Source organism: Callithrix jacchus, chromosome X (genome assembly GCF_049354715.1).
Source record: "Callithrix jacchus isolate 240 chromosome X, calJac240_pri, whole genome shotgun sequence".
Lineage (NCBI taxonomy): Eukaryota > Metazoa > Chordata > Mammalia > Primates > Cebidae > Callithrix > Callithrix jacchus.
The window spans coordinates 54564941-54591880 of NC_133524.1; the positions used below are offsets into that span (position 1 = coordinate 54564941).

At 38.2% G+C, this 26940-nt stretch overlaps 1 protein-coding gene across 9 annotated transcripts in view; it reads right to left on the bottom strand.

Moving 5' to 3' along the window:
• WNK3 (WNK lysine deficient protein kinase 3) overlaps positions 1-26940 on the bottom strand; it is a 175586-nt gene that overhangs the window by 47467 nt on the left and 101179 nt on the right. For all 9 annotated transcript variants that reach the window (XM_078364023.1, XM_078364025.1, XM_078364020.1 and 6 more), the window contains exons 11-17: positions 14924-14988; positions 11439-11586; positions 9946-10062; positions 7234-7389; positions 7101-7152; positions 5712-5849; positions 4423-5360 (exon numbers count right to left, since the gene is read on the bottom strand). In XM_078364023.1, the coding sequence (XP_078220149.1) occupies positions 4423-5360; positions 5712-5849; positions 7101-7152; positions 7234-7389; positions 9946-10062; positions 11439-11586; positions 14924-14988 (1614 nt within the window). The remainder of the gene's footprint in view (positions 1-4422; positions 5361-5711; positions 5850-7100; positions 7153-7233; positions 7390-9945; positions 10063-11438; positions 11587-14923; positions 14989-26940) is intronic.

A 26940-nucleotide genomic window follows, 5' to 3' on the forward strand; every position in this document is an offset into this window, starting at 1 on the left:
TCTCTGTAACAATCCTCTTTCCCAGTCCTCCTAGAAGATACCTGCTAATATCAGTTTATCTTTTCAGAACTTTTTTGTACATATGTGTGTGTGCATGTGCGTGTGTGTGTGTTCCTTTTCAAAAACACAGGAGGCCAGGTGTGGTGGCTCATGTCTGTAATCCCACTGCTTTGGGAGACCAAGGCAGGAGCATCGCTTGAAGCCAGGAGTTCAAAACCAGACTGGGCAACATTGCAAGACCATGTCTCTACAAAAAATTAAAAAATGAGCCAAGCATGGTAGCACACACTTGTAGTCCCAGCTACTTGGGAGGCTGAGGCAAGGGGATGATCACCTAAGCTCGGGAGGTTGAGGCTACAGTGAGCCATGATCATGCTACTGCACTCCAGCCTGGGTAATAGAGTGAGACCCTGTCTCAAACACACACACCTCATCATACTGTCTGAATTATTCTGTGTATATTTTTCCTGATGATTTTGGAGATATGTCCATGCTAAAATAAAGATGATAATAGCTAACATTTATTTATAGATCTACTTCGTGCTTTCAAATTGTTTCATAGTATCAATGTCCCTAAATTTCTATTTACAAATATTTAAACTTGTTTGTAAATCTTTTCTTAACTTTTTTTTTTTGAGATGAAGTTTTGCTCTTGTTGCCTAGGCTGGAGTGCAATGGCCCAACGTCGGCTCACTGCAACGTCCACCTCCTGGGTTCAAGGGATTCTCCTGCCTCAGCCTCCTGAGTAGCTGAGATTACAGGTGCCCACTACCACACCTGGCTAATTTTTTGTATTTTTAGTAGAGACGGGGTTTCACCATTTTGGTCAGGCTGGTCTCAAACTCCTGACCTCAGGTGATCCACCTGCCTCAGCCTCCCAAAGCGTTGAGATTACAGGTGTGAGCCACCATGCCTGGCCGTGAATCTTCCTGTTACATATAATCAAACAATGTTACACTGAACATTCTTATATATTTTCTTTTGTTCATATATGCAAATGCTTCTCTCAGGTAGAATTTGACAGTGACATAGCTCAGTCACAGGAATGCACATATTTCTAACTTTCAGTGCTAAATTGCCCTTCAAGTAGGCTGCACTGATTTTATTCCTACCAACACAAAATGAAAATTATCACATCTGACCATCAATTTCCTTAATACTTGCTAGTGTGATTAGCAAAAAGCTTTTTTTTTTTTTCATTAAAATTTTGCCTTTCTCTTATTACTAAGAAAGTTGAAAATCTTTTCACATGTTTAGCAGGCATTTCTATTTCCACTTCTGTGAAATGCACGTTCAGATGCTTTGGCTATTCTTCCACTGAGTTGTCTGATCTTTTCTCAATGATTTGTAAGCATTCTTTATATATTTTAGAGTTAATATTTTGTCAGTTTTCTGAGAAAAAAGCTTGGAAGAAAACTATATGCAAAAATAGGTTGCTATGAAAATGGAGCCAAGAATAAGAAAGATTTAAAAAATCAAATTCATGACTGCCAAATGAAAAATTAACTGGATACAGCTGAATACCAAGAGAATGATCTGAAATTTAAAAAGAAAAAAACACTGAAGACATATCTGAGAACATAAGGTTTTACAAAATAAAATTAAAAGTGAGAGCAAGCTGTTAAGAAACATGGGGGATAATCCAAGAGGCTATGTATCTCCTACAGTTTCTAAATGGAAATAAGCAAGACAATGAAGGGGAAGAAAAAAAGAAGCAAAAATAAAGTTTACTGGAGCTGAAAAAAAGACACAAATCTTCAAATTCGAAGCATCCACAAAAGTGATATACAAAATGAATGGGAAAGCGATATACCTAGAAATACTCTGATGATGAGAACTCCAAGATAGTTTCCTAAAAGCAACTAGACCTATGCAAATTGAATACAGTAGCTACTAATCACATGTGGCTGTCTAAATTTAAATTAATTTAAATTAAATTAAAAATTCAGGCCCTCAGTTGCACTAGCCACATTTCAAGTGCTCAGTAGTCATATTTGCTTAATGGTTACTGTATTGGATAGTGCAGATATAGAACGTTTCCACATTGTAGAAAGTATTAGAGCATTGCAGTGGTCTAGAGTAAATACAGGTTACCTATGAACGAATAATAAACAACTGACATCACTTTCATCAGCAATACCTAAAGCTAATAAAAGACAATAAAACAATGTCTTCCAAATTAAGAGGAAAAAATTCTGATCCTACCATCTATACTCAGTCAATCAAGTGTGAAGCAATATAAAGACATTTTTGGACATAAAAAAATATCAAATAGGATACTCATGCAACATATTTGAAAATATTACTCATAGAAGCATTTTAGGGGAAAAAAAAAGAATTCCAGGACACCAGAAACAGTGGCAGCTAAGTATGATCCAGATGTAGCAACAGACACTTGAAACAGACAGAAGAATCCATTTGACCTTGACACTTGAGAGAGTCTCATTTGAGCAATAAAGTTTAAATGACAGATGGCTGGGCGCAGTGGCTCACGCCTGTAATCCCAGCACTTTGGGAGTCTGAGGTGGGTGGATCACAAGGTCAAGCGATCAAGACCATCCTGGTCAACATGGTGAAACCCTGTCTCTACTAAAAATACAAAAATTAGCTGGGCATGGTGGCGCGTGCCTGTAATCCCAGCTACTCAGGAGGCTGAGGCAGAAGAATTGCCTGAACCCAGGAGGCGGAGGTTGCGGTGAGCCGGGATCACGCCATTGCACTCCAGCCTGGGTAACGAGCGAAACTCCGTCTCAAAAAAAAAAAAAAGAAATGAACTGTTATTTTTGTCTTTTTTTTTTTTTTTTTTTTTGAGACAGAGTTTTTGCTCTTGTTATCCGCCTCAGCCTCCTGAGTAGCTGGGATTACAGGCACGTGCCACCATGCCCAGCTAATTTTTTGTATTTTTGTAGAGATGGGGTTTCACCATGTTGACCAGGATGGTCTCGATCTCTTGACCTCGTGATCCACCCGCCTCAGCCTCCCAAAGTGCTGGGATCACAGGCTTGAGCCACCGCGCCTGGCCCATAACAGTTCATTTCTTAAGATTTGAATCATATTATGTGATCATATTTATTTATTTAAAATAATTAAAACTCAAAAAAATATTTAAATTTTATCAGTAGAATCTTATGCAGTTGTTTCAAAAAGTTAAGTAAGATGGAACTATGTGTACTGACATGGATAGATGTCCATAAATGAAAAAAATGCAGAATAGCATATATATGTAAAGAAGTATATGCATATTAATATTAACATGTATCTATATCTATATAAAGATACAAAATATCATATATAAGAAGTATGTCTTTATAAATATTTGTATATTAAAATCATGTCTGGAAAGATTTGGTAACAGCTGTGTATATACGTTTGGGGATGGGGTGGATTTTACTTTATGTACAAGTATATATTATTACTTATATAATAATGACAAAAACATACAATGACAAAGATTTAAAAAGATGTCCATGATATACTATAAAATGAAAAAATTAAGTTGCAGATCAATATGTATACAGCACAGTCTTTTTGTGAATGTTAGATGTAAATAAATCGATCTGTATAAGCTTAAGAAAAGTCCAGAAGGATAAGCACCAAATTATTAGTGGTTACTTCTGTGATTTAAAGGGGCAGAAAAAGAAAATTAAAGTTCCTACATTATATAACTCAAAAAATAAGTCAGGCAGGGCACGGTGGCTCAAACCTGTAATCCCAGCACTTTGGGAGGCTTAGGTGGGCCAAGGCGGGATCAAAAGGTCAAGAGTTTGAGACCAGCATGGCCGATGTAGTGAAACCCCGTCTATACTAAGAATATAAAAATTAGCCGGGTATGGTGGCGCATGCCGATAATCCCAGCTACTTGGGAGGCTGAGGCAGGAGAATTGCTTGAACCTGGGAGGTGGAGGTTGCAGTGAGCTGAGATTGCACTACTGCACTCCAGCCTGAGTGACAGAGCAAGACTCGGTCTTGGGGAGGAAAAAGGCATGAGATTAATGATGATTTTTACTTTCTTTTTTGTTTTGTCAAATTAAATCCCCCCAAACATGGTTAAATTAAAAACCATAACTTTTTTTTAAAGAAGGAAACTGATAACCAGCATTTTAAATGAAAATCTAAAAGTTCTTCCTACCCTCTAAAACAATCCATGAGTCAGTTTTTGTTATATCATTAATATAAATATAGACACTGCTTGCAAGTTCTTAGCTAATTCACCAGAGGGCTCTCTTACCAAAGATAGTTTGTCATCTCTACTGAGGTTCTGAACACCTGCAGCCTAAAGTCATGGTTTTCTTAAATACCTGTGACCTCAGAATCTTGTGACATAGACCATTTCATTTCAAAGGACAGAATTTTAGAAGAGAAGGCATTTCTTTAAAACAATAAGCAAAGAGTAAGGAACTGGTTAGAAAGAATGATACTTACGTGTAAACACAATTCGCTGGGTACAGAAGTTATCACATTCAGGTCCCTTTTGAATACTGATATATTAGCAGGCTGACTTGCAGCCACATTGGACAGAATTTTAGAGCCTGGCTGTTGGAAATTAGGGGACTGTACAGGGCTATCTTGAATTCCACAGTGACTGATGGCTATGACTTCTGTCACTGGACAGGAGAGGGTATCTTCAGCAGAGGAAGAAAATGGAGAATCTATGCTTTGGGTATCCTTCTGACTCTCAGGATAGATGCTAGAGATGCTGTGCTCCTGATAGAGCAAGTTTCTTAATTTTTCATCCAGAGTTTTAATTCGGTTGTCTGCAAACTCCAGTTTTGGAGGTCTTTCTCCATCTGATTCCAGGACAGTAGTGGGTTGAAGGGTAGCTGGTTCAAGGCCAGGGGTCTGAGTGGGAATGACTGTCTTAGGAGAACTTGTTTCAGTGTTCACTGTAGTTTCTCCTTCTTGGGAAATAACCTCTGAATCCATAGCTGGCTGCTGCACTGATAAGGTCTGAGGCTTTTGATCAAATGCCAGAGTCGTAACAGAGTTACCAGCAATCTGAGTTGATTCGCCAGGATGGGACATAAGTGCATCAGCCTGACTGGCAGTTTGGTGACATGGATACGCAGGTATGAATATGCTCGCTTGTTTGGTGAGTCCCTCACATTCAGCTGGAACTGCATGAACTGAAGTAGTAGGGTAGGCAGAACTACTAGTAACTGGTACCATTATCTGCCTGTTATCTTCCACTTGATAAAGTATAGCTGGCTGCTTGGTTTGTACACTAGCACACTCAGAAATCTTACCATCAATCACATTCTTGTGTTCTAATTTGGAGGTGAAGAGTGCGCGGTGGCATGGATTATTTTCTATAGTGAGCAGTGTATCCCGTGATATTTCCTTATTACTTGTTTTTTTTGGACCTGGAACAATAATAAAGAATGGCTAAGCACATACTAATGAGTACAAAGCATAGACTAGTGCCCCAAGTCAAAAGGAATAGGAGAAAGGGGCAAATGAGAACCTGTGTGAAAGTAAATAAGACTCAAAACACACAGAATTCAACCTGTCAAGGAAAGAAAGTGTTTTCCTTTTTTCCCATAAATATTAAACAGGAACTGGCTTAAGCTGTATCCTAATATTACTGTCTTCAAAAATGCTTATGAAAATTCTCGGAAGCATAAAATTCCCATGGAAATTAGTTAAAGATATCATATGTATTTTGCATCCCATCCTTTGAATGTGGACAAAGCTGGCAGACAAGAAAAGCTTACTAGGAAGTGGATGTAGGCCAGAAACCGTAGACATGGAATGCTGAAGAGAAGGAGGAGACTGAGCCTCACGGTTTCTTATTGTTTGATTGATACAGAATCGCCACCGACCAACTGGGGATGACTGAGGAGCAGATTCATCTGCAGAAATAATTAGCAAAAAATAATATGCTAAGCAATTTTCAATTTATTTACCTTACTGACTGAAGAAGGCAGGTTAAAAAAATAATTTCTCTGGTATCTCCATTTCTAATACTACTAAAACATATGTAATTTGTAATACCAGCCCTCCCAATACCGACAAAAAGTCTAAAGTGCTAAGCACACAATATCTTTAGAGAAGGATTTTAGATTCTACTGAAACAAACACTGCATCAATAGCAATTAGAAACAGGGTACTCTTTGAAAAAATTGACAACATTTTTCCCATTAAAACCTGTATCCCCTATTCTGTATCTTAATTATGACAGTGCTTACATACATCTATACATGTATTAAAATTTATAAAAGTATACACCAGAGAAAAAGGAGTCAGTTTTACTGTATGACAATTTTTTAAATAAAGTAAAATAAACCCCTACATCTTAACTGCTACTTGGTAAACTTATTCAAATAAGTAATTCTCTTTTAAACTTTACCCAACTTTGTTAGTCAGAAACCTACTTGGACCTTGGATAACCAGAAAAATAAGATATAGGAGGACTCTGCATCCTAACACAGTCAAACTACATTTCAGGATAATGGGATCTGCTTCTATTACTCCCATCCCACCTTTTACTTCTTTATGTTGCTATAATTTCTTCAGAGGTCCTCATTTATCTATGGCTCTTCTCCCACTCCCAGACACTCTTTAATATACCCATGACCAGAACTGAGGAATGGAGAGATAAAGTCATCAGAAAAGAAAACAGAAGACCCTAGTTTTAGTTTTTGGAAGTTTATCCGGTATCTGATTTACAATAAGTTATCAGTGACCAGCATGGGTAGAAGCCCATCATTCATCGTTACTGGAATAAAATCAAGATATGAATGACTATTGAAACATGAGGCAAACTTAGAACATGATGATTTTTGTTAAAAAGTTTCTATTTATCTCAAATCAGAAAAAAATAACTTACCAGTTATGCCATTTAAGGTCATCAGTACTGTGACTGCTTTTCTAGTAACAAGATCCAACAACTCAAAAACAGATTAATCAAATAAAGAACCAACACTTGGGGAAAAGTCAGGGGATGGATTATTACCTCTGGGCCCTTGAAAGTGTGAGAAAACCTACACTAATAAGTTACCAAATTAATTTATTGGCTAACATCTTTCCCAATGAAGGTGTGTTGAAGTTTTCAAATGTCTTGCTTCAACAACCAAATGGTAGATTTTACTAAATATACTTACTGCTGGTTTGAGTAGATGCAGAATTTATCTGTACTTGTTCAGATGACCCTGTCTGAATTAAAAATGAATAGATAAATTAAAAAGTTCCTGATTCATATCTGAGAAGATCTATTTGCTAAACAATTGTTCTCACCTGGTTACTGTTGGAGTCCATAGTAATAGAGTCAACTCCAATGGCTCTTTCTGTGGCAAAGTGGATATGAAGGATCTCCTGGGCTTGACCTACAATAGCTCTCAATTCTTCTACAAATTTTTCTCTCTCACTTTCCAGCACAAAATTGTCTTCAACCTGCCCAAAAGTAAAAGTAAGTCTCTTCAGGAGAATGAATTTAGTTTCTTCAAAGTTATAATATTATATCAATAATGACTACCACATAAAGAAAGAAAATTGGGCTGGGTGTGATGGTTCATGCCTGTAATCCCAGCACTGGGAGGCCGAGGCAAGCAGATCACCTGAGGTCAGGAGTTCGAGACCAGCCTGACCAACATGGAGAAACCCCGTCTCTACTAGAAATACAAAATTAGCCAGGCGTGGTGGTGCATGCCTGTAAGCCCAGCTACTTGGGAGGCTGAGGCAGGAGAATCACTTGAACCCGGGAGGCAGAGATTATGGTGAGCCGAGATCGTGCCACTGCACCCCAGCCTGGGCAATAAGAGCAAAACTCCATCTCAAAATAAAAAAAGAAAGAAAATTAAAATTAAGTATCTAAATCCAAGTGACACAATAGAATTAACAAAGACCAGCAATAAAATGCCAAATAATACATTAAATTATTCTAATTTATGACTACTGACATTTCTCAGATTGGCACTACCTACCAGAGAAGGAGCCGGCATTTAAAAAAATGTCATTCTATAAATTTGTTATTTGAAGAACTGAGGCAATGTTTAAAACTAATATGTCCAAACCCTAAAGCTTTTAAATCACAAACCACAAAATGAAACATCTCCAAAGGTGATAAAAAATAGCTCAGAAGGCTGGGCGCAGTGGCTCATGCCTGTAATCCCAGCACTTTGGGAGGCTGAGGAGGGTGGATTACCTGAGGTCAGGAGTTCAAGACCAGCCTGGCCAACATGGAGAAATTGTGTCTCTACTAAAAATACAAAAATAAGCCAGGTGTTGTGGGTGTGCGCCTGTAATCCCAGCTACTTGGGAGGCTGAGACAGGAGAACTGCTTGATCCTAGGAGGTGGAGGTTGCAATGGGCTAGGAACGCACCACTGCACTCCAGCCTGGGCAACAGAGTGAGACTCTATCTCAAAAAAAAAAAAAAAAAAAAAAAAGAATAGCTGGGAAGACCACCAATCAGACTAAACATTCATGAAAAGAATGAAAGAAGAGACAATTCAGAAAACACTATGTTAAACAAAAGACAGAACTGATGAAATAACTTTTAAAATGTTTAATTCTGCTTGGCTAGAAATGCATGGACAAGGAAAGTTGGCAGAAACAAGAAGTATTATATGCACTCTTCCTGCCATCCTAGTCCTATCCCCACCAAAAAAGGGGAAGATGCAAAAGTAACTTAGAAAAAAGTAATGAATAGATAAAATAAGGGGGAAGAAATACTACCTTAAGCCGAACAATTCAAAGAAAATATTAAAAACTAAATGAAATAGTAACATGCAAGATGTTAGATCAGTAGCTAACACATTAGAATTACCTGGGGAGGTACACCCCATTTACCCTTATGTCATTCTTACACATTGTATACCTACATCGAAATATCTCATGTACACCATAAATAAATCAACCTTCTATGTACCCACAAATTTTTTTAGAAAACAGAAAAAAAGAATCACCTGGGGGCATAGGTTTTTCAAAGCCTGCTATAAAAAATAAAAATAATAAAAGATAATTTTTTTGAGACAAGAGTCTTGCTCTGTTGCCCAGGCTGGAATGCAGTGGCATGATCACAGCTCATTGCAGCCTGAATCTCTTGGGCTCAAGCAATCCTTCCTCAGCGTCCCAAAGTGCTGGGATTACAAGTGTGGCCACCACATCTGGCATTTTAAAATTTTTTGTAAAGACAAGGTCTCACTCATTACGCTGTCTAGGCTAGTCTTGAACTCCTGGGCTGAAGTAATCCTCCTGCCTTGGCCTCCCAAAGTGCTGGGATTACAGGCATGAGCCACTGTGCCCAGAAAAAAATAAACTAAAAAAAATAAAAAGAATTACCTGGGGAGTTGACAAACTATTGATGCTTAGGCGTCACCTCCAAAGATTCTGATTTAATCAGGGGACCAGGCAATAGAATTGTTTTTAAAAAGCTTGTCAGATGATAATCACATGCAGTCAGAGATAAGAACCATTTATCTGTACTGTCTCTAAATAAAACCTCCTCATATTTTCCAGATAAATATACTGAAACCAGAGGAGATACAGTGACTTATGTTGATGATAACCCAATTTAGCTCTGTACAATTTTTTTTTTTGAGACGGAGTTTCACTCTTGTTGCCCAGGCTGGAGTGCAATGGCTCAATCTCGGTTCACCGCAACCTCCGCCTTCTGGGTTCAAGCAGTTCTCCTGCCTCAGCCTCCCGAGTAGCTGGGACTACAGGCACGCACCACCATGCCCAGCTAATTTTTGTATTTTTAGTAGAGATGGGGTTTCACCATGTTGACCAGGATGGTCTCGATCTCTTGACCTCATGATCCATCCGCCTCGGCCTCCCAAAGTGCTGGGATTATAGGCGTGAGGCACTGTGCCCGGCCGAGCTCTGTACAATTTTTTAAAACTAATCATACTCTTTAAAAAATGATGGCTCAAAATAAATGGAGACAATTATAGGGGAAAAAAGACAGAATGCTGAAGGGAAGATAATTTGGTCTTACTGCACTTACCATATAGTCTGCAATATCCTCTGGCACATCACCATCAACATCAAACTTGAAGGTGACCATCTTATTGTTGTGTGTCTCCAGCTGACACTCCACCATGTTATCTCCAGAGGTTGATACCTGAGTACAAACGTACAAACATTTCACCAGTTGAAGGATTAGTCACTGACTTCTCTTTGCAAATTGTGCAGGGAACATCTATACTAGTTCACATACAATATACATGGAAAATGTCTTAAATAGTTCAGAATCTAAAAAGAGTATGTTTTCCCTTGGTGGAATACCATCTAAACAGTCATTCTATGACTAACCTAACAGGTTCAAGTTACTCAGTAAAAAATAAGTTATAAATGTGATCCTGTGATAAAGAAAACAATACAACTTTTATAAGAAGGCAAAATGTTATAATAGTCACTAGAGCTATCTGCAATGCAAAGATTTAAATTTAATCATTCATTTCCAAAATTCTCTTAATCTATAAATTGACTCTAAGCAAAAGATGAGGCACTGAAAATGGAAATGTAAACTGACCCAATCTTTATGGACAGCAATCTAGCAACACGTATCTAGAAACTTTAAAAATCTTCATATTCTGATCTATGAATCTGACTTCTATGAATCTAACAAGCAAATAATCCAGGATAGATACAAAGATTTATGTTCAAGGATTTTGCTGCAAAGATAGACAGAGAGACAGACAAAAAGAGTAAAAGACACCAAGTTAGAAAAAAGACAGACTGGGAAAAAGAAAGAAAGAACATAAACCAAGAACATAGGGAATGATTAAATTATTTCTCTGTATAAGCAGCTATCTAATGTAGCCATTTAAAATGTCATGTTATTAAAAAATTTATGATATAGGAAAACATACACGATATGTTAGGTTTTTGAAAATACAGGATATAAAATTTCATATAGGTTTAAGCAGCCAACTGAAACATACATAGTATGGTTAGAGATATGGGCTTTAAAGTCTGATCTAGGTTCAGATCTGATTCTACCACTTGCTACTTGAGTGATCTTAGTAAATTACTTCACTCCTCTGGTCTTTAGTATTCTCATTTGTAAAGACGAGTATATACTACCACCTATCATACAGGGTTACTGAAGGATTAAATGATAAAATGCATGGATTACATTTAGGGTGCCTACCACAAAAGAACTCAATACATTTTTGCTGCGATTACTAGTACTATCACAAGCTTTATAATGTAAAACACTACATGTACATACAGAAAAAAGAGAGAAAAACAAACTAAAACATTAATAGGAGCTATCTCTGAATGGTGGTTACAAATGGATTTTTTCTTTCTTTCTTCTATTTTCCAAGTTTAAGAATGAACACATAATACTCATACTGGAAAGTCTGTAATGGAGAAAAGGTTAGTTTAGAGAGGGTTTCACAATATTCTACAACTCACTTCTGCAGCATTGCCCCTCTCTGACCCTCCAAACCTCTATATGTACTCTTAACAAAACCATATTGACAAACTGACCTGAAGGACAGTAAGCTGAAATTTAGTTCCCTTCTCTGGTCGGGGACAGGAAGCTCTTCTCTGTTTGATCCGATCCTGTTTGCCATTTCCACTTGGGTTATCAGGGCTACTGATGTTTTCCTTCGTAGCTGCCACATCTTGATTCAAGCTAGTAATATTTTTTTTAAAAAGTAACTCATACCAGTCTTGACAGTAAAATTCTAAGAAAAACTCCCAATTATAAAACCATCAATAATGAGTTTAAGGAAAACCAATAAATACTACAATATCTTTTTAAAAGTTATGCTTGCACAACTCTGTGAATATACTAAAAGCTATTAAATTACACACTTTAAATGGGTGAATTATATGGTGTGTGAATTATGTTTCGATAAAGCTTTTTTAAAAGGCTATTATGAAAAATCAAGATCACATTGTATTTACTTAGCAAACATCTCACAGTGATGAGAATGAAAGAAAAACATTGCCAGTATTAGACCTCTGTGGAACCTTTTATTATGGGGTGCTCTTGATCGGTTTTATCTTGTTTGTTTAGGGGTTACTTTATTAGTATCTTCAAATAAAACTTCTAAAACCAAAACAATTATCACTCAAAATATACCTGTTTATGTAATGAACTCAACAGTGTAGACCAGGTATGGAAGACAAGAATAGTGCTCTGCAGGAGGCAGAACAAGAAATGAAAATGAATGATGTAAAAATAGTTCAACATGATTAATTCTAATTAGTTACATTTCACAGGTTCACATCAATATTATTATGAAAGGGCAGGCTACCTTTTAGTTTATCTGTGTCAAAGGCATTTTTCAGGTTTTTCTTTGAACTCAAGCATATTTCAATAAATACAAAAATTTCAATAAACATGTTTGAAATTCAATTAACAAGATCTAAATCTCAGACATCTTTTTGGAATAGATACCTTTCAAATTAATTTAAGCAAGTTATTTCTCCTAAAAACTACTCATGAAACATCTATATATAGATGTACAAGAAGAGATAAAAATCTCCTAAACTTTTTATGTCCATATGACAAAAAATTTACATAATTATAAGTAGTGGAAGAAGATACATTAATACTGCCCACAGAGACATGGCAGTAACAAATAATCCCTTCAGAAATATAATTTTAGCCAATGGGCTATATAATTCACATTCCAAAGTTACTTAACACATCAGTTTAGTGGTTGGGACAAGATGGCAGAAACTCAACTCTCCCTGCTCCTCTCCTCTAAATATAGCTAAAAGTTCTAGAAATAATGTAGTAGACAATTACAGGAGCACACAGAAGAATGAAAAGATGAAAGTGGACTGGCTAGGAACCCCCAGGACTTGAGTAACAACATAGCAGCTTGGTATCTTCCAATTACCCACCCAGTGAATAAAGGCAGTACAGGCCCAGTGCCTCCCAATTCCCAGTCCAGAGGCAAAGGCAGCCCAAGGCCAGTGTCTCCTGATCCTCAACCCAGCAAGAGAAGAGGACTTAAGTGGGCCCTGTCCTTCCCCAGTGTCACTGGTAGGGGCCCCACCAGTAAGCAGAGTATAACCCATAGAGGAGGTCTGGGGGAGCAGGCCTAGGGAAACATTCTGTACCTCTTGGCCCCGCCGTGGGGGCCAGGGGTTCCAGGTGAACAAAACAGATCAGAATAGCAGTGCTGTAAGGACTTTGAAAACTAAATTGTCATCAGAATTACAGCCCACAAAAGTAGGCCAGAACCTATGCATCTAAACAAGGGTGACCCCCTGCTAACACAGAAGATTTAAACAGGCCAGGTGGCTCATGCCTAATCCCACCACTTTGGGAGGCTGAGGTGGGCAGATCACCTGAAGTCAGGAGTTTGAGACAAGCCTGGCCAACATGGCGAAACCCCATCTGTATTAAAATAAATTAGCTGGGCATGGTGGTACATGCCTGTGATTACAGCTACTCAGGAGGCTGAGGCAGGAGAATTGCTTGAACCTGGGAAGTGGAGACTGCAGTAAGCCAAGATCACACCATTGCACTCCAGCCTAGGCAACCGAGTAAGACTGTCTCAAAAAAAAAAAAAAGACTTAAATAGGATCTACACTCACCTGACATAATATCCAAAAGCATAGGAGACAAATGAAAATAAACTCCTTTGTCATAACAAAAACTAGAAAAATTACAACTTGAATATGAAAAGGTAATCAACAGATGCCAACACCAAGATAAAACAGTTATTGAAATCATCTAACAAGAATAAGATGAGGTCAGGTGCTGTGGCTCATGCCTATAATCCCAGCACTCTAGGAGGCTGAGGTGAGCAGATCATTTGAGCTCAAGAGTTTGAGACCAGCCTGCCCAACATGGTGAAACCCTGACCCTACTAAAAATACAAAAATTAGCCAGGCATGGTAGCAGGCGCCTGTAATCCCAGCTACTTGGGAGGCTGAGGCACAAGAATTACTGGAACCAGGGAGGTAGAGGTTGCAGTGAGCCGAGATTGTGCCATCGCACTGTAGCCTGGGCAACAGAGTCAGACTCCACCTCAAAAAAAAAGATGAGTCAGATATTAGAATTATCTAACAAGAATGTTATTTATTTATTTATTTAGACAGAGTCTCGCTTTGTTGCCCAGGCTGGAGAGCAGCGGTGTGATGTCAGCTCACTGTAACCTCTGCCTCCCAGGTTCAAGCAATCCCCAGGTCCCAGCCTCTCAAGTAGCTGGGACTATAGGCATGTGCCACCACACCAGCTCATTTTTGTATTTTTAGTAGAGACAGGTTTCGCCATGTTGACCAGGCTGGTCTCAAACTTCTGATCTGCCTCACATGATCCGCCTGCCTCAGCCTCCCAAAGTGCTAGGATTACAGCAGTAAACCACTGTGCCCAGCCTTTAACAAGAATTTTAAAGCAGCTATCATCAAAATTCTTCAATGAGCAATCACAAATAATCTTGAGGCAAATGAAAAAACAAAATCTTATAAAAGAAATAGAAGATATCAAGAAGAACCACATAGAAAGTATAGAACTAAACAACTGCAGAAATTTTTTTTAAAAATCTCACTGAACAGGCCTAATAGTAGAATGAGTAAAACAAAGGAATCAATGAACTTGAAGATAGAACAATATAAACTATCCAATCTATTTTTTTATACAGAAAAGTACTAGTTTTTACCTACTAAAAAATACAATTATATATACGGTTGTCATTTATTTCTTTAGATTAGCTAGAATTTTACTCTAAACTCTTTTGTTTCTTCCTTCCTTCCTTAACCCTTACCAGCTTTTCCTAGAACAGAAAGGTATAAATAAATACAACAAGAAAATCATCAGTTAACCGCCCAATCCATATGATCCCTACTGACATAAAAAAGTAAAAATAATATCTATCATTTTTATTAAACACCCACACAAGTACAAGAACACAGAAGCTTCTCTAGTCAAGATACACTGAACACTTAATGAGTACACAAACTTCAGCATATCCTTATTGTTCTCATGGTATTAATTTGAAGATACTTACCTTCGAACTAAATCTGGTTTTAGAAGAGCTGCTTGTTGTTCAACTCCAGCTGGTTGGGATACAGGCTGTAAACAGTACAGACACAAAACTTGCTATGAAAACAGTAAAATTCAAGCTAAATATACAATTTGTTACTATTTCAGGAAACATGATAGTTTTGGTTACCTTGCAAACGTGGTAGAATATCTATATTATTGAATGTCTGTATCAATCCTGTTATTAACTTTATTACCAAAGATAATACAATTTAACAATACCTCAAGAACATCTTACACATAAAGATTTTTCATCTGAAAAAGTCAGCACTGTTATATGTACTTTTGTTTGAGTTGTTTTTCAATGGAAGACACTACTATCAAGCTTCCAGTCCTAGTTGTAAAACTACTAATTAAAGAAGAGTTACTACCATTCTACAAGAAGATATATCAATGACTCAAACTTCAACTTATCATGTAGTCTGTCTGTCTCTCATCTCTTTTCACTAGACTATTTTAACTCTCCCTTCAAGGAATTAGTATTCAGCAGCTGTAACATTGGCTTCTAGGAGAAAAGTTTTTAAGCTCTTAATAGGACAAATACCAACTCCACTGGAAACTAATTTTACGTTTACCTAATCCATCCTCTATGCACTGCCACTGGTGATAGCAGAGTAATCTTAGAACGCAAATCTAACAAAACTGATTATTTCTTTACCCAGTTTAAACCCTACATGATGGCTCCTCATCTTCTATAAGATTAAGGTCCTTCAGATGGTAAATAATGTTCTCAATTAACTGGTCTGCACCTGCTTATCTAGCCTCATCTCTTTGCTTGAAATCACACTAAACTGCAGCTCCTCTGTATAAGTTAAGCTCTTCTATATACCGTGACTCTACTTATATTTCTCCACTTCCCTAAACTATTTCAAACTATTTCATCCTAATCAACCCATACCGAGAAATGTTTTCCTGGACTAGCTTCTAATTATAGATAAGATAATTAGCTCTTTAACATAATCACTGTTTAAACCTTGAGAGCAAATACTACGGCAAATAGATTTTTGGACACTTAAGATTCAACAAAAACATAATCACTGTTTAAACCTTGAGAGCAAATACTACGGCAAATAGATTTTTGGACACTTAAGATTCAACAAAATGTATCTAATTCAACAAATTTGTGTATAGTCCCAGTAAGTTGGAGCAGTAACATGGCATCCTGATGCATAAATCCAGAGACAGTGTATGTATCAAGCAAAGAGAAACAAAACATAGTCACTATACAACAGTATGGAATTATATTTTATAATCACTTGCAATTATTAATGAGGTTATTAATGCTACTTTGTGCTGGTGCTCAGAATCATGGCTAATGTTTGGTTTATTTGCCTTCATATCTGACAGCTATAAGTTAAGCTGTGTCATAATATTTCTAAGGGTTTCAAAAATAGTATTTACAAAGAGGTGCTGGGTCATTTTTGTAGATGTCTTTCAAATTTAATGAAATGTTTCATTTTTACTTTTGTTTGTTTGTTTTTTGGTTTGAGTTGGAGTCTCCCTCTGCCACCCAGGCGGGAGTGCAGTGGTGTGATCTCAGCTCACTGTAACTTGCGTCTCCTATGTTCAAGCAATTCTGCCTGAGCCCCCGAGTAGCTGGGACTACAGGTGTGTGCCACCACACCCAGCTTTTTTTTTTTTTTTTTTTTTTGGTATTTTTAGTTGAGATGGGGTTTCATCATGTTGGCCAGGCTGGTCAAACTCCTGACCTCAAGTGGTTTACCTGCCTTGACCTCACAAAATGTTGGGATTATAGGCGTGAGCCACCATGCCTGGCCCATTTTTACTTTTGCCTAAAACTACAGTCAGCCCTTTTTATCTGTGCATTCTGCATCTTTGGATTCAACCAACCTTGGATTGAAAATGTAATATTCTGGCTGGGCATGGTGGCTCACACCTGTAATCCCAGTACTTTGGGAGGCCAAGGCAAGAGTACTGCTTGAGCCCAGGAGTTTGAGGTTACAGTGACCTATGATTACACCATTGCAGTCCAGCCTGGGCAACAGAGCAAGACCCTGTCTTTTTTAAAAAAAAAAAAGAAAAAAAGGAAAAAGAGAAGAGAATAGAAGAGAAAAAAAAGATAAGACAAAACAGTATTTTCAGGACTCAGAACCCTTGGCTATGGAGGGCTGAGTTCATGTGTGTGATTCTACTTCTCCAAGAGAAGTCTGGAACCAATCCCCTACAGATACCAAGAGACAACTGTACTATCATGTTGCATATTGATATAATGGTGACTTACCTTAGGGTAGATTTGAGGCTTGATAAGTCTGTTTGTACAAAATTAATTTATTTTCTAATTACCAAAGCAAGATGAATAAAGATAAGCTGTTTAACACCTTGGTGTATATTCGTTGAGACCATTTTATGTACACACACACACACACACACACACACACACACACACACATTTTTAATGTAATCATAATGTATGTACTCTTTTATAATCTTTTTTTACTTAAAACATTACCTTAAGTGTTTAAGCACATGTTAAGAGCTACATAATATCCTTTAATATATACATACCATTATTTATTTAATGGAGCAAGTAAGGGAGACAAACATCTAATTTTTTGCTATTTGCAACAATATTTCATATTTTTAGGAATATTCTTGTAGCTAAATCCTTGCATGCATTCTTAATTATTTCCTTAGGAAACCTTTCTAAAAATGGAATTGCTTGATATATATTGCCAAATTGCCCTTCAGAAAGGTCTAACCAGTTTACTGTCCTACCAGAGGTTTGTGAAAGTATCCATTTTCCTTTACATTTGGCATTTGCTAGCCTACAAAAATGTTTAATTGTTAAATGTATATAATAACATTATAAAAAGTAGGAAATTGGGAAAAATCACCTAGAATGCTATTTCCCTAACTATGATTATAACATTCGTTATAATAGTATAGGCTTCTGTCATATATATAAATAGTTGTAATTATACAGTTTTTTTCTGCTTTTTAAAATGTATTAAGTATTTTTCCTTACCTTTATTGGCCTGCATTATTTTAGTTTTTAATGGGTACATGGTAGTACATTAAGTATTCATATTTATCTAACTTCTCCCCTATTCCTGGATAACTTACTGCCAATTTTTATTACATATAAATAAAAATACAGTAAAAATACAGAGACAGCTACCATAGCTAACATTCACTATGAAACAAGCTTTGTACTATGTGCTTTTTCCTTCCTTTTTATTATTTTCTTCAGATTAATATCCAGGATTGGTAATATCAGACCATGAACATTTTTATGGCACAGTTTTTCTTCCTATGTCACCCTTTCCTTTCTCATTTCTTTCTACCTTCACACATTTATTGGAAACCTAGTGTGTAGCAGGCACTGTGCTAAGAGGCAGTGAGAATACAAAATGAATTTGATGGAGACCTTGGAGTCAGACATTAAACGTATATAATAAAGAGTGGGCTGGGCGCAGTGGCTCATGCCTGTAATCCCAGCACTTTGGGAGGATGAGGCGAGTGGATCACCTGAGGTCAGGAGTTCGAGACCAGCCTGACCAATATGGTGAAACCCCATCTCTACTAAAAAGACAAAAATTAGGCAAGGCGCGGTAGCTCATGCCTGTAATCCCAGCACTTTGGGAGGCCGAGGTGGGTGGATCATGAGGTAAAGAGATCAAGACCATCCTGGCCAACATGGTGAAACTCCGTCTCTACTAAAAATACAAAAAGTAGCTGGGCATGGTGGTATGTGCCTGTGGTCCCAGCTACTCGGGAGGCTGAGGTGGAGGAACTGCTTGAACTCAGGAGGTGAACATTGCAGTGAGCCGAGATTGCGCCACTGCACTCCACCAGCCTGGTGACAGAGCAAGACTCCATCTCAAAAAATAAATAAATAAAAATAAAAATTAGCTGGGCATGGTAGCATTCACCTATCATCCCAGCTACTCAGGAGGCTGAGTCAGGAGAATTGCTTGAATCAGGGAGGCGGAGGTTTCAGTGAGCCAAGACAGTGCCACTACACTCCAGCCTAGGTGACAAGAGCAAAACTCTGTCTCAAAAAAAAAAAAAAAAAAAAAAAAAAAGGAAGAAGAAGAAGAAGAAGAAAAAGTAGATACAGCTACTTCTGCGAGGAAGGAATGGGGAATCAATCTTGGTTATATTCTTGGGGCTCCCCTAACTGGTTCTGGGGTCTTATGCAATGCCAAACCTTGGGAAGGTGTTGAGGAGGATCTTTCTCCTTTACTTGCTCCTCCACTCCTCTCCTCCTCCCATCAGTAGTTCTCAGCCCTCGCTGCACTTTATAATACCCAGGGAAGGAGAGAAGAACAGAAGGGGAGATGGGAAGAACAAAGAGATAAAAAGTTAAGCCCATGTACAATATCCCAGAGATTCTGATGCAGTTGTTATGGAGCGAAGGAGACCAGTAAAATTGAGATGTCCTTTTAAATATTTCATAAATTGCTTTATCATGTTATTGATGTTACAAAGTATATCTCTCCCCTGAAGTACTTTTAGCAACCACTATTTGTTGAACACTTATTACATGCCAGACACTTCTCAAATTTTATATTGCCTAATCCTAACAAGCCTGCAATACAGGCATTTATTCTAACATTATAAAAATTTTCCAACATATAGAAAACTTGAAATGTTCCATGAATAAATCAACCACAGTCTATGGGATATTACTATATGTACATTATCCCATATCTATTCATCAATCCATCTTACTTTTATATAGTTAAAAGTAAGTTGCAAAATAAGACAGGCATTTTAAAACTTTTAAAACCATGTAAAAGCACTTCACACACAAAAAGAACCAAAACTGGGAGAGATTAAATAACCTTCCTCAAGTCACACAGTGAGTTCAAAAAGCCAAAATTGAAACTCAGGTCTAACCTGACACAAATTGGCTCAAGCCTGTATGTATGCTGTATATACCTGGTTAACAGTGGAATTTTTGCTTGTTTAATTAAAGAAAATGATCACTGTGCATGATGCCCAATTCCATATTTTTATATTTATATAGAATCCTTCATCTATAAACACATTGTCTTATATAAGCCCAATTGTTGGTGAAGCCAAGATTCTGTCTGAACAGCATTTTTTTTGAGACAGGGTCTCACTCTGTCACCCAGGCTGGAGTACAGCTTCAACCTCCCAGGCTCAAAAGTTATTCTCCCACTTTAGCCTCCTGAGTAGCTGAGACTGCAGGCACGTGCCACCACCCCTGGCTAATTCTTTTTAAAAAATTTTGGACCAGGCGTGGTGGCTTACACCTGCGGCAGGTGGATCACCTGAGGTTGGGAGTTAGAGACCAGCCTGGCCAACAGGGTGAAACCCTGCCTCTACTAAAAATATATAAGTTTGCCAGATGTGGTGGCACATGCCTATAATCCCAGTTACTCAGGAGACTGAAGCACAGGAATTGCCTGAACTTGGGAGTAGAGGTTGCACTGAGGCATGATTGTGCCACTACATTTCAGCCTGGGTTACAGAGAGAGACTGTCTCAAAAAAAAATTGTTTTTTGTAGAGATGGGGGTCTCAGTATGTTGCCCAGGCTGGTCTCGAACTACTGGGACCAAGCAATCCTCCTGCCTTGACTTTCCAGAGTGCTGGGATTACAGGCACGAGCCACTGTGCCAGGCCTGAACAATGAAATTTACCCTAAGTTAAAAAACTGATCCAAAGCACAGTTCCTGGGATAAAACTCACATAATGACATCCAGGCTATTCCATAGGCCAAAATGGTAAAAACATACCAGCACTACAAAGACTGACAGATAAAAGAGTGCTAGGAACTATGACAGATAAAAGAGTGATAGGAACTAGGAAGAAGTTCCATTAACTACAAGGCAGATAGAACTGAACTGAGGGGAGCCTAAGTGAAAGCAGACTTACACTTCAAACTTTTATTCTAATACTGCCCCCTGTTGAATGACCAAAGGTCTGTAAAAACTGGCAAAGTGATCAGACACTGGTCTCGTCTCAGCCCTACAAAGCTTTCTACAGGTATTTGGAAAGAGCAACTAACTTTTTTTTTTTAATGGCAAGAATGAGAATGCATATTGGAGAAGAAAAGGAGAGGACAGACTGAGCCTTTTTGTAGTCTGGAAGATAGAGACCTTATAAGTAAAGTTAAATGAGAAAGGATGCAGAAAGGAAAAATTGTAGCAGCCCTGCATGTTGGAGATCATAATCTTTAATGTATTTGATTATTTCAGAACATTAGATAACTCATTATGGGAGTAAAAGTAAACCATACTTCAGTACAGAAAAACCATAATATGCTTACTAATACATAGAAAGTATACATCTCCTCATCCTCAACCTGTAGACCTATGAACGGGTTTAATCATCATCCAAGAGGAAAATGGGGTCAGGAACAGTGGCTCATGCCTGTGATCCCAGCCCTTTGGGAGGCCGAGGCAGGTGAATCACTTGAGGTGAGGAGTTTGAGACTAGCCTGGCCAATATGGTGAAACCCCATCTCTACTGAAAGTACAAAAATTAGCCTAGTGTGGTGGTGCGTGCCTGTAATTCTAGCTACTTGGGAGGCTAAAGCAAGAGAATCTCTTGAACCCAGGTGGCAGAGGTTGCAGTGAGTGCAGATTGCACAACTTCACTCCAGCCTGAGAGACAGAGTGAGACTCCATCTGAGAAAAAAAAAAAAAAAAAGAGGAAAACGGAAGCCAAAGAAAATCTATACGAGGTCAGAGAGTTGTGCAGGGGAGTCCAGATCCTGCAGGGCTTTGCAGGCCATTAAGTACATTACTGTGGCTTTTACTATGAGAGAAATGAGCAACGAGAGGTTTTGGGTCTCTGAGACATGTTTTGACCTGCATTTTAAAAGTATCATTGTGTCCCACAAGGAAAAAAAGGCTGCAAAAGAACAAAACAAAAGAAAGAACAATTAGGAGACTACTACAATTATTCAAGTAAGAGATGAGGCCAGGCACAGCGGCTCATGCCAGTAATCCCAGCACTTTGGAAGGCCAAGGCAGGCATATCACTTGAGGTAAGGAGTTCGAGACCAGCCTAGCCAACATGGTGAAACCTGGTCTCTACCAAAAATGCAAAAATTAGCCAGGTGTGGTAGTGAGTGCCTGTACTCCCCGCTATTCGGGAGACAGAGGTTGCAGTGAGCTGAGATCGTGCCACCACACTCCAAGCTGGACAACAGAACGAGACTCTGTCTCAAAAAAAAAAAAAACAAAAAACAAGAAAGAAAGAAAAAGAGCTGAATTAGACCAGCATGACAATGGTGAACATGTTGAGAAGTCAAGATGCAGATATATGTTAAAGTAAGAGTCAAATAAAATATACACAATGGAGCACTATGCAGCAATAAACAAGAATGAGATACTGTCATTGATGGAACTGGAGGTCATTACATGAAGTGAAATAAGCCAGGCACAGAAAGATGAATTTGGCATGTTCTCAACTTACGTGTGGGAGCTAAAAACTACAATTGAACTCATGGAGCTAGAAAGTAGAAGGATGGATACCATAGGCTGGGAAGGGTAGTGAGGAGAGTCAGGGAAGGAGTGGGGAAGGTTAATAGCTCAACAAGGCAACTACAGTAGATAATAATTGTACATTTAAAAATAACTAAGAGTATAATGTGATTGTAACACAAAGGATAAATGCTTGAGGTGATAGATACCTCATTTACCCTGATGTGATTATTATGCATTATATGCCTATATCAAAATATCTTTTTATTCTTTTGAGACAAGGTTTTGCTCTGTCACCTAGGCTGAAATGCAGTCATGTGATTAAGACTCACTGCAGCCTTATCTCTCAGGCACAAGCAATACTCCCACTTCAGCCTCCTGAGTCACTGAGACTACAGGCATGGGCCGCCATGCCCAGCTAATATTTTTTATGTTTATTATTTTTTTTAATTTTACATTAAGTTCTGGGATACATGTGCTGAACGTGCAGGTTTGTCACATAGGTATACATGTGCCATGGTGGTTTGCTGCACCTATCAATCCGTCATCTAGGTTTTAAGCTCCACATGCATTAGGTATTCATCCTAATGCTGTCCTTCCCCTTTCCCTGCAGCACCCTACAGTCCCCGGTGTGTGATGTTTCCCTGTCTGTGTCCATGTGTTCTCATTGTTCAACTCCCACTTATGAGTAAGAACATGCGGTGTTTGGTTTTCTGTTCCTGTGTTAGTTTGCCAAGGATGATGGTTTCCAGCTTCATCCATGTGGGTATATACCCAAAGGATTACTAATCATTCTACTATAAAGACACATGTACATGTATGTTTATTGCAGCACTATTTACAATAGCAAAGACTTGGAACCAACCCAAATGCCCATCAATGACAGACTGGATAAAGAAAATATGGCACATATACACTATGGAATACTATGCAGGCATAAAAAATAATTAAAAAAATCTTTTTGTAGAGATGGGATTTTGCCATATTGCCCCAGCTGGTCTCAAACTTCTTGGCTCAAGTGATCCTCCTGCCTTGGTCTCCCAAAGTGCTGGGATTACAGGCAAGAGCCACCATGCCCAGGCCTAAAATAACTCATGTACCACATAAATATATGCACCTGCTATATACTCCCCCAAACATTTTTAAAAAGTAAGAGTCAAAAGACATGCCAATGGTTTGAGGTGGAATATGAGAGAAAGCAAAGAATAAAAGATGACCATAGCTGACTGAGCATGGTGGCTCATGCCTGTAATCCCAGCACTTTGGGAGGCTGAGGCAGGGGGATCACTTGAAGTCAGGAATTCCAGACCAGCCTGGCCAACATGGTGAAGCCCCATCTCTACTAAAAATACAAAACTTAGCTGGTGTGTGTGCACCTGTAAGTGCCTGCAATCCCAGCTACTCAGGAGGCTGAGGCAAGAAAATCACTTGAACCTAGGAGGCAGAAATTGCAGTGAGCCAAGACAGTACCACTGCACTCCAGCCTGGGTGACAGAGCAAGACTTTTTTTTTTTTTTTTTTTTTAAGACAGCCATAGCTATATGGTTTGAGTAAGGAAAGACAGAGTTGCCGTTTGTTGAGACGGGGATGGCAGTGAAAAGAGTAGGCTTGGGGTGGTGAAAAGTGCAAATATAAGTGTTTGATTTTGGATATATTTAATTTGAAATGTCATTATACAACCAAGTGGAGATCTTGAGTGTACACTGGAGATACACTGCAAAAAATATATAAATTGTCTCCTAGTCAACAAAGTCAGAAGCAAAGTCAGCTATGAAATATGAATGCGTACACACACACACACACACACACACACACACACTTCATAGCCTGTCTGCTGAGAACTCTAGAAGCGATAACTCCCTAGTAGCAGCAAACACACTCAATAGTTAGGCTGTTTTTCTAAATTACATTACCCACTAAAAGGTATCGTGGGAAGCTGAGGCAGGGGGATCGCTTGAACCCAGGAATCGATGACTAGCCTGGGCAACAGAGCAAGACCTCACATCTTCAAAAAATTAAAAAATTAACTGGACATGGTAGCACACACATATAGTCCCAGCTATTTGGGAGGCTGAGATGGGATGATTGTTTGAGCACAGGAGCCAGGTTGAGGCTGCAATAAGCCATGATCTTGCCACTGGCAGCCCAGCTTGAGTAACAGAGCAAGACTCTGCCTCAAATACATTTAAAAATGTAAATAAATCAATAAATTAAAGGAATCAGAGCTCCATGGAGAAATAGTTGGATTCCAAGGTGGGGCAGGGGAAAGACAAAATGAGCCTAGAATACCTGTCTTGCTGTGCCCAGAAAGTAAGGAAGTATTCAAAGGATGGGAAAATGTCAAAGGACACAAATGGTACCATGAATGGGCCTCCAAATCAAGGGCATTTTAATCATCTAAATAAGTAATGCTAGTATTGTATTATAACCTAGTAAATAAAATAAGATCCCCATGAGTCCATACTAACATAAATAATTACATACATAAATAAGAACAGCAAACTAATAAATAGAAAGAGGAATATGGGGTTAGAAAATCATAAATGGATGCTAAAACTAGTGAGCGAAAGTTTAATGAGGAAATAGATATTTACATAGCCTCAAAATATCTCCCAACAAAGAACTCATAAACTATAAAGGGGGAAATGACAACTTTATAGCAGAGAAGCTTGGCAGGCCCCACTTGAATCAAGTAATAAAAGTTAACCCCACCAACACTGGGACAAACTGGCATTACTTCTATTATGATGCAGTGAGAAGAACACAACATCACTTACACAGTGTTCCTGCCAATAATGCATTATTTGAATATAATCATGAGGAAACTTCAACCAAACCAAAACTGAGAGACATTCTACCCAAAAAAAAAAAAAAAACTGGCCTCTGCATTTCAACACTGTCAAGAAAGACAGAAAAAGGTTGAAGAATCGCTCAAAATTAAAAGACTAAATAAAAAATAATTAAAAGATTTGAATAGGCACTTCACTAAAGAATGTATTTGACTCTAATACTTACGTGAAAAAATGCTCAACATCATTACTTAACAGGAAAATGCAAGTTAAAAACCACAATATATGACCACATTGAACCCATTAGAACAGCTAAAATTTAAATGACTGACAATATTAAGCACAGATAAGGATGCGGAGTAACTGGAAGTCTCACACATTGCCAGCAGGAACGTATTTTGGTACAACAGCTTTGGAAAACTATCTGGCATTGTAAAGCATGGCTAATATTACCTGTATCCTGTGACCTAACAATCCCATTACTAAATATATACACAAGAGAAATGAGTGCATATATTCACCAAAAAAATATACAGGAAAGCTCACAGCAACTTTATACATAAGCGCCAAAAACTAGAACCAATCCTAACGTACATGGATAGGAGAACGGATAACTGAATCATGGTATATTCTACAAAGGAACAACTAACAGCAATGAAACAAACTACTGATAATATGCAATAATGAATAGTAGATGAATCTCGGTAAACTTTCTAGGGGGCTGGAAGTGTTCTATCTCTTCATTTGTACTTCATGAAGGTATACATACATGAAAACTCATCAAACTGCACATTTAGGGTACCTTAATGAATGTATATACCTTGATAAAAAAAAAACATTTAAAAATAGCTGGTATGATTCAATTCTGATAAAATGACATTTTTCAAGCATACACAGTATGAAAAATGTCTAGAAAAACTTCAAAGTTTTATTTTTGAGAAGTAGGATCACAGGTAACTTTAGCTTTCTTTATAAATTTCTGTACTTTTAAAAGTATTTATGAGAAGAAAAGTTATTTTTAAAAAGCTATTTTTTTGAGACAGAGCTTCTTTCTTGTTGCCCAGGCTGGAGTGCAGCGGCATGGTCTTGGCTCCCTGCAATCTCCACCTCCTGGATTCAAGTGATTCTCCTGCCTCAGCCTCCCAAGTAGCTGGGATTACAGGTGCCCACCACTACACTCAGCTAATTTTTTTTTCTAATTTTAAGTTCTGGGATACATGTGTAGAATGTACAGGTTTGTTACATAGGTATACATGTGCCATGGTGGTATGCTGCACCTATCAACTCATCATCTAGGTTTTAAGCTCCATATGCATTAGGTATTTGTCCAAATGCTCTTCCTCCCCTTTCCTCCCATCCCCCAAGCCCCCCATGTGTGATGTTCCCCTCCCTGTGTCCATGTGTCCTCATTGTTCAACTCTCGCTTATGAGTGAGAACATTCAGTGTTTGGTTTTCTGTTCCTGTGTTACTCTGCTGAGAATAATGGCTTCCAGCTTCATCCATGTCCCTGCAAAGGACATAAACTCATTCTTTTTTATGGTTGGCTAATTTTTTTTTGTATTTTTAGTAGAGACGGAGTTTCACCATGTCGGCCAGGTTAGTCTCGAATTCCTGACCTCAGGTGATCCACCTGACTTGGCCTCCTAAAGTGCTGGGAATATAGGCGTGAGCCCCTTCGCCCAGCCTAAAAAGCTATTTTCATATGAGGAAATAAAAGAGCCATCCCAAGACATATAAAAGATGTATACCATACCCAAAGAATTCTGAAAA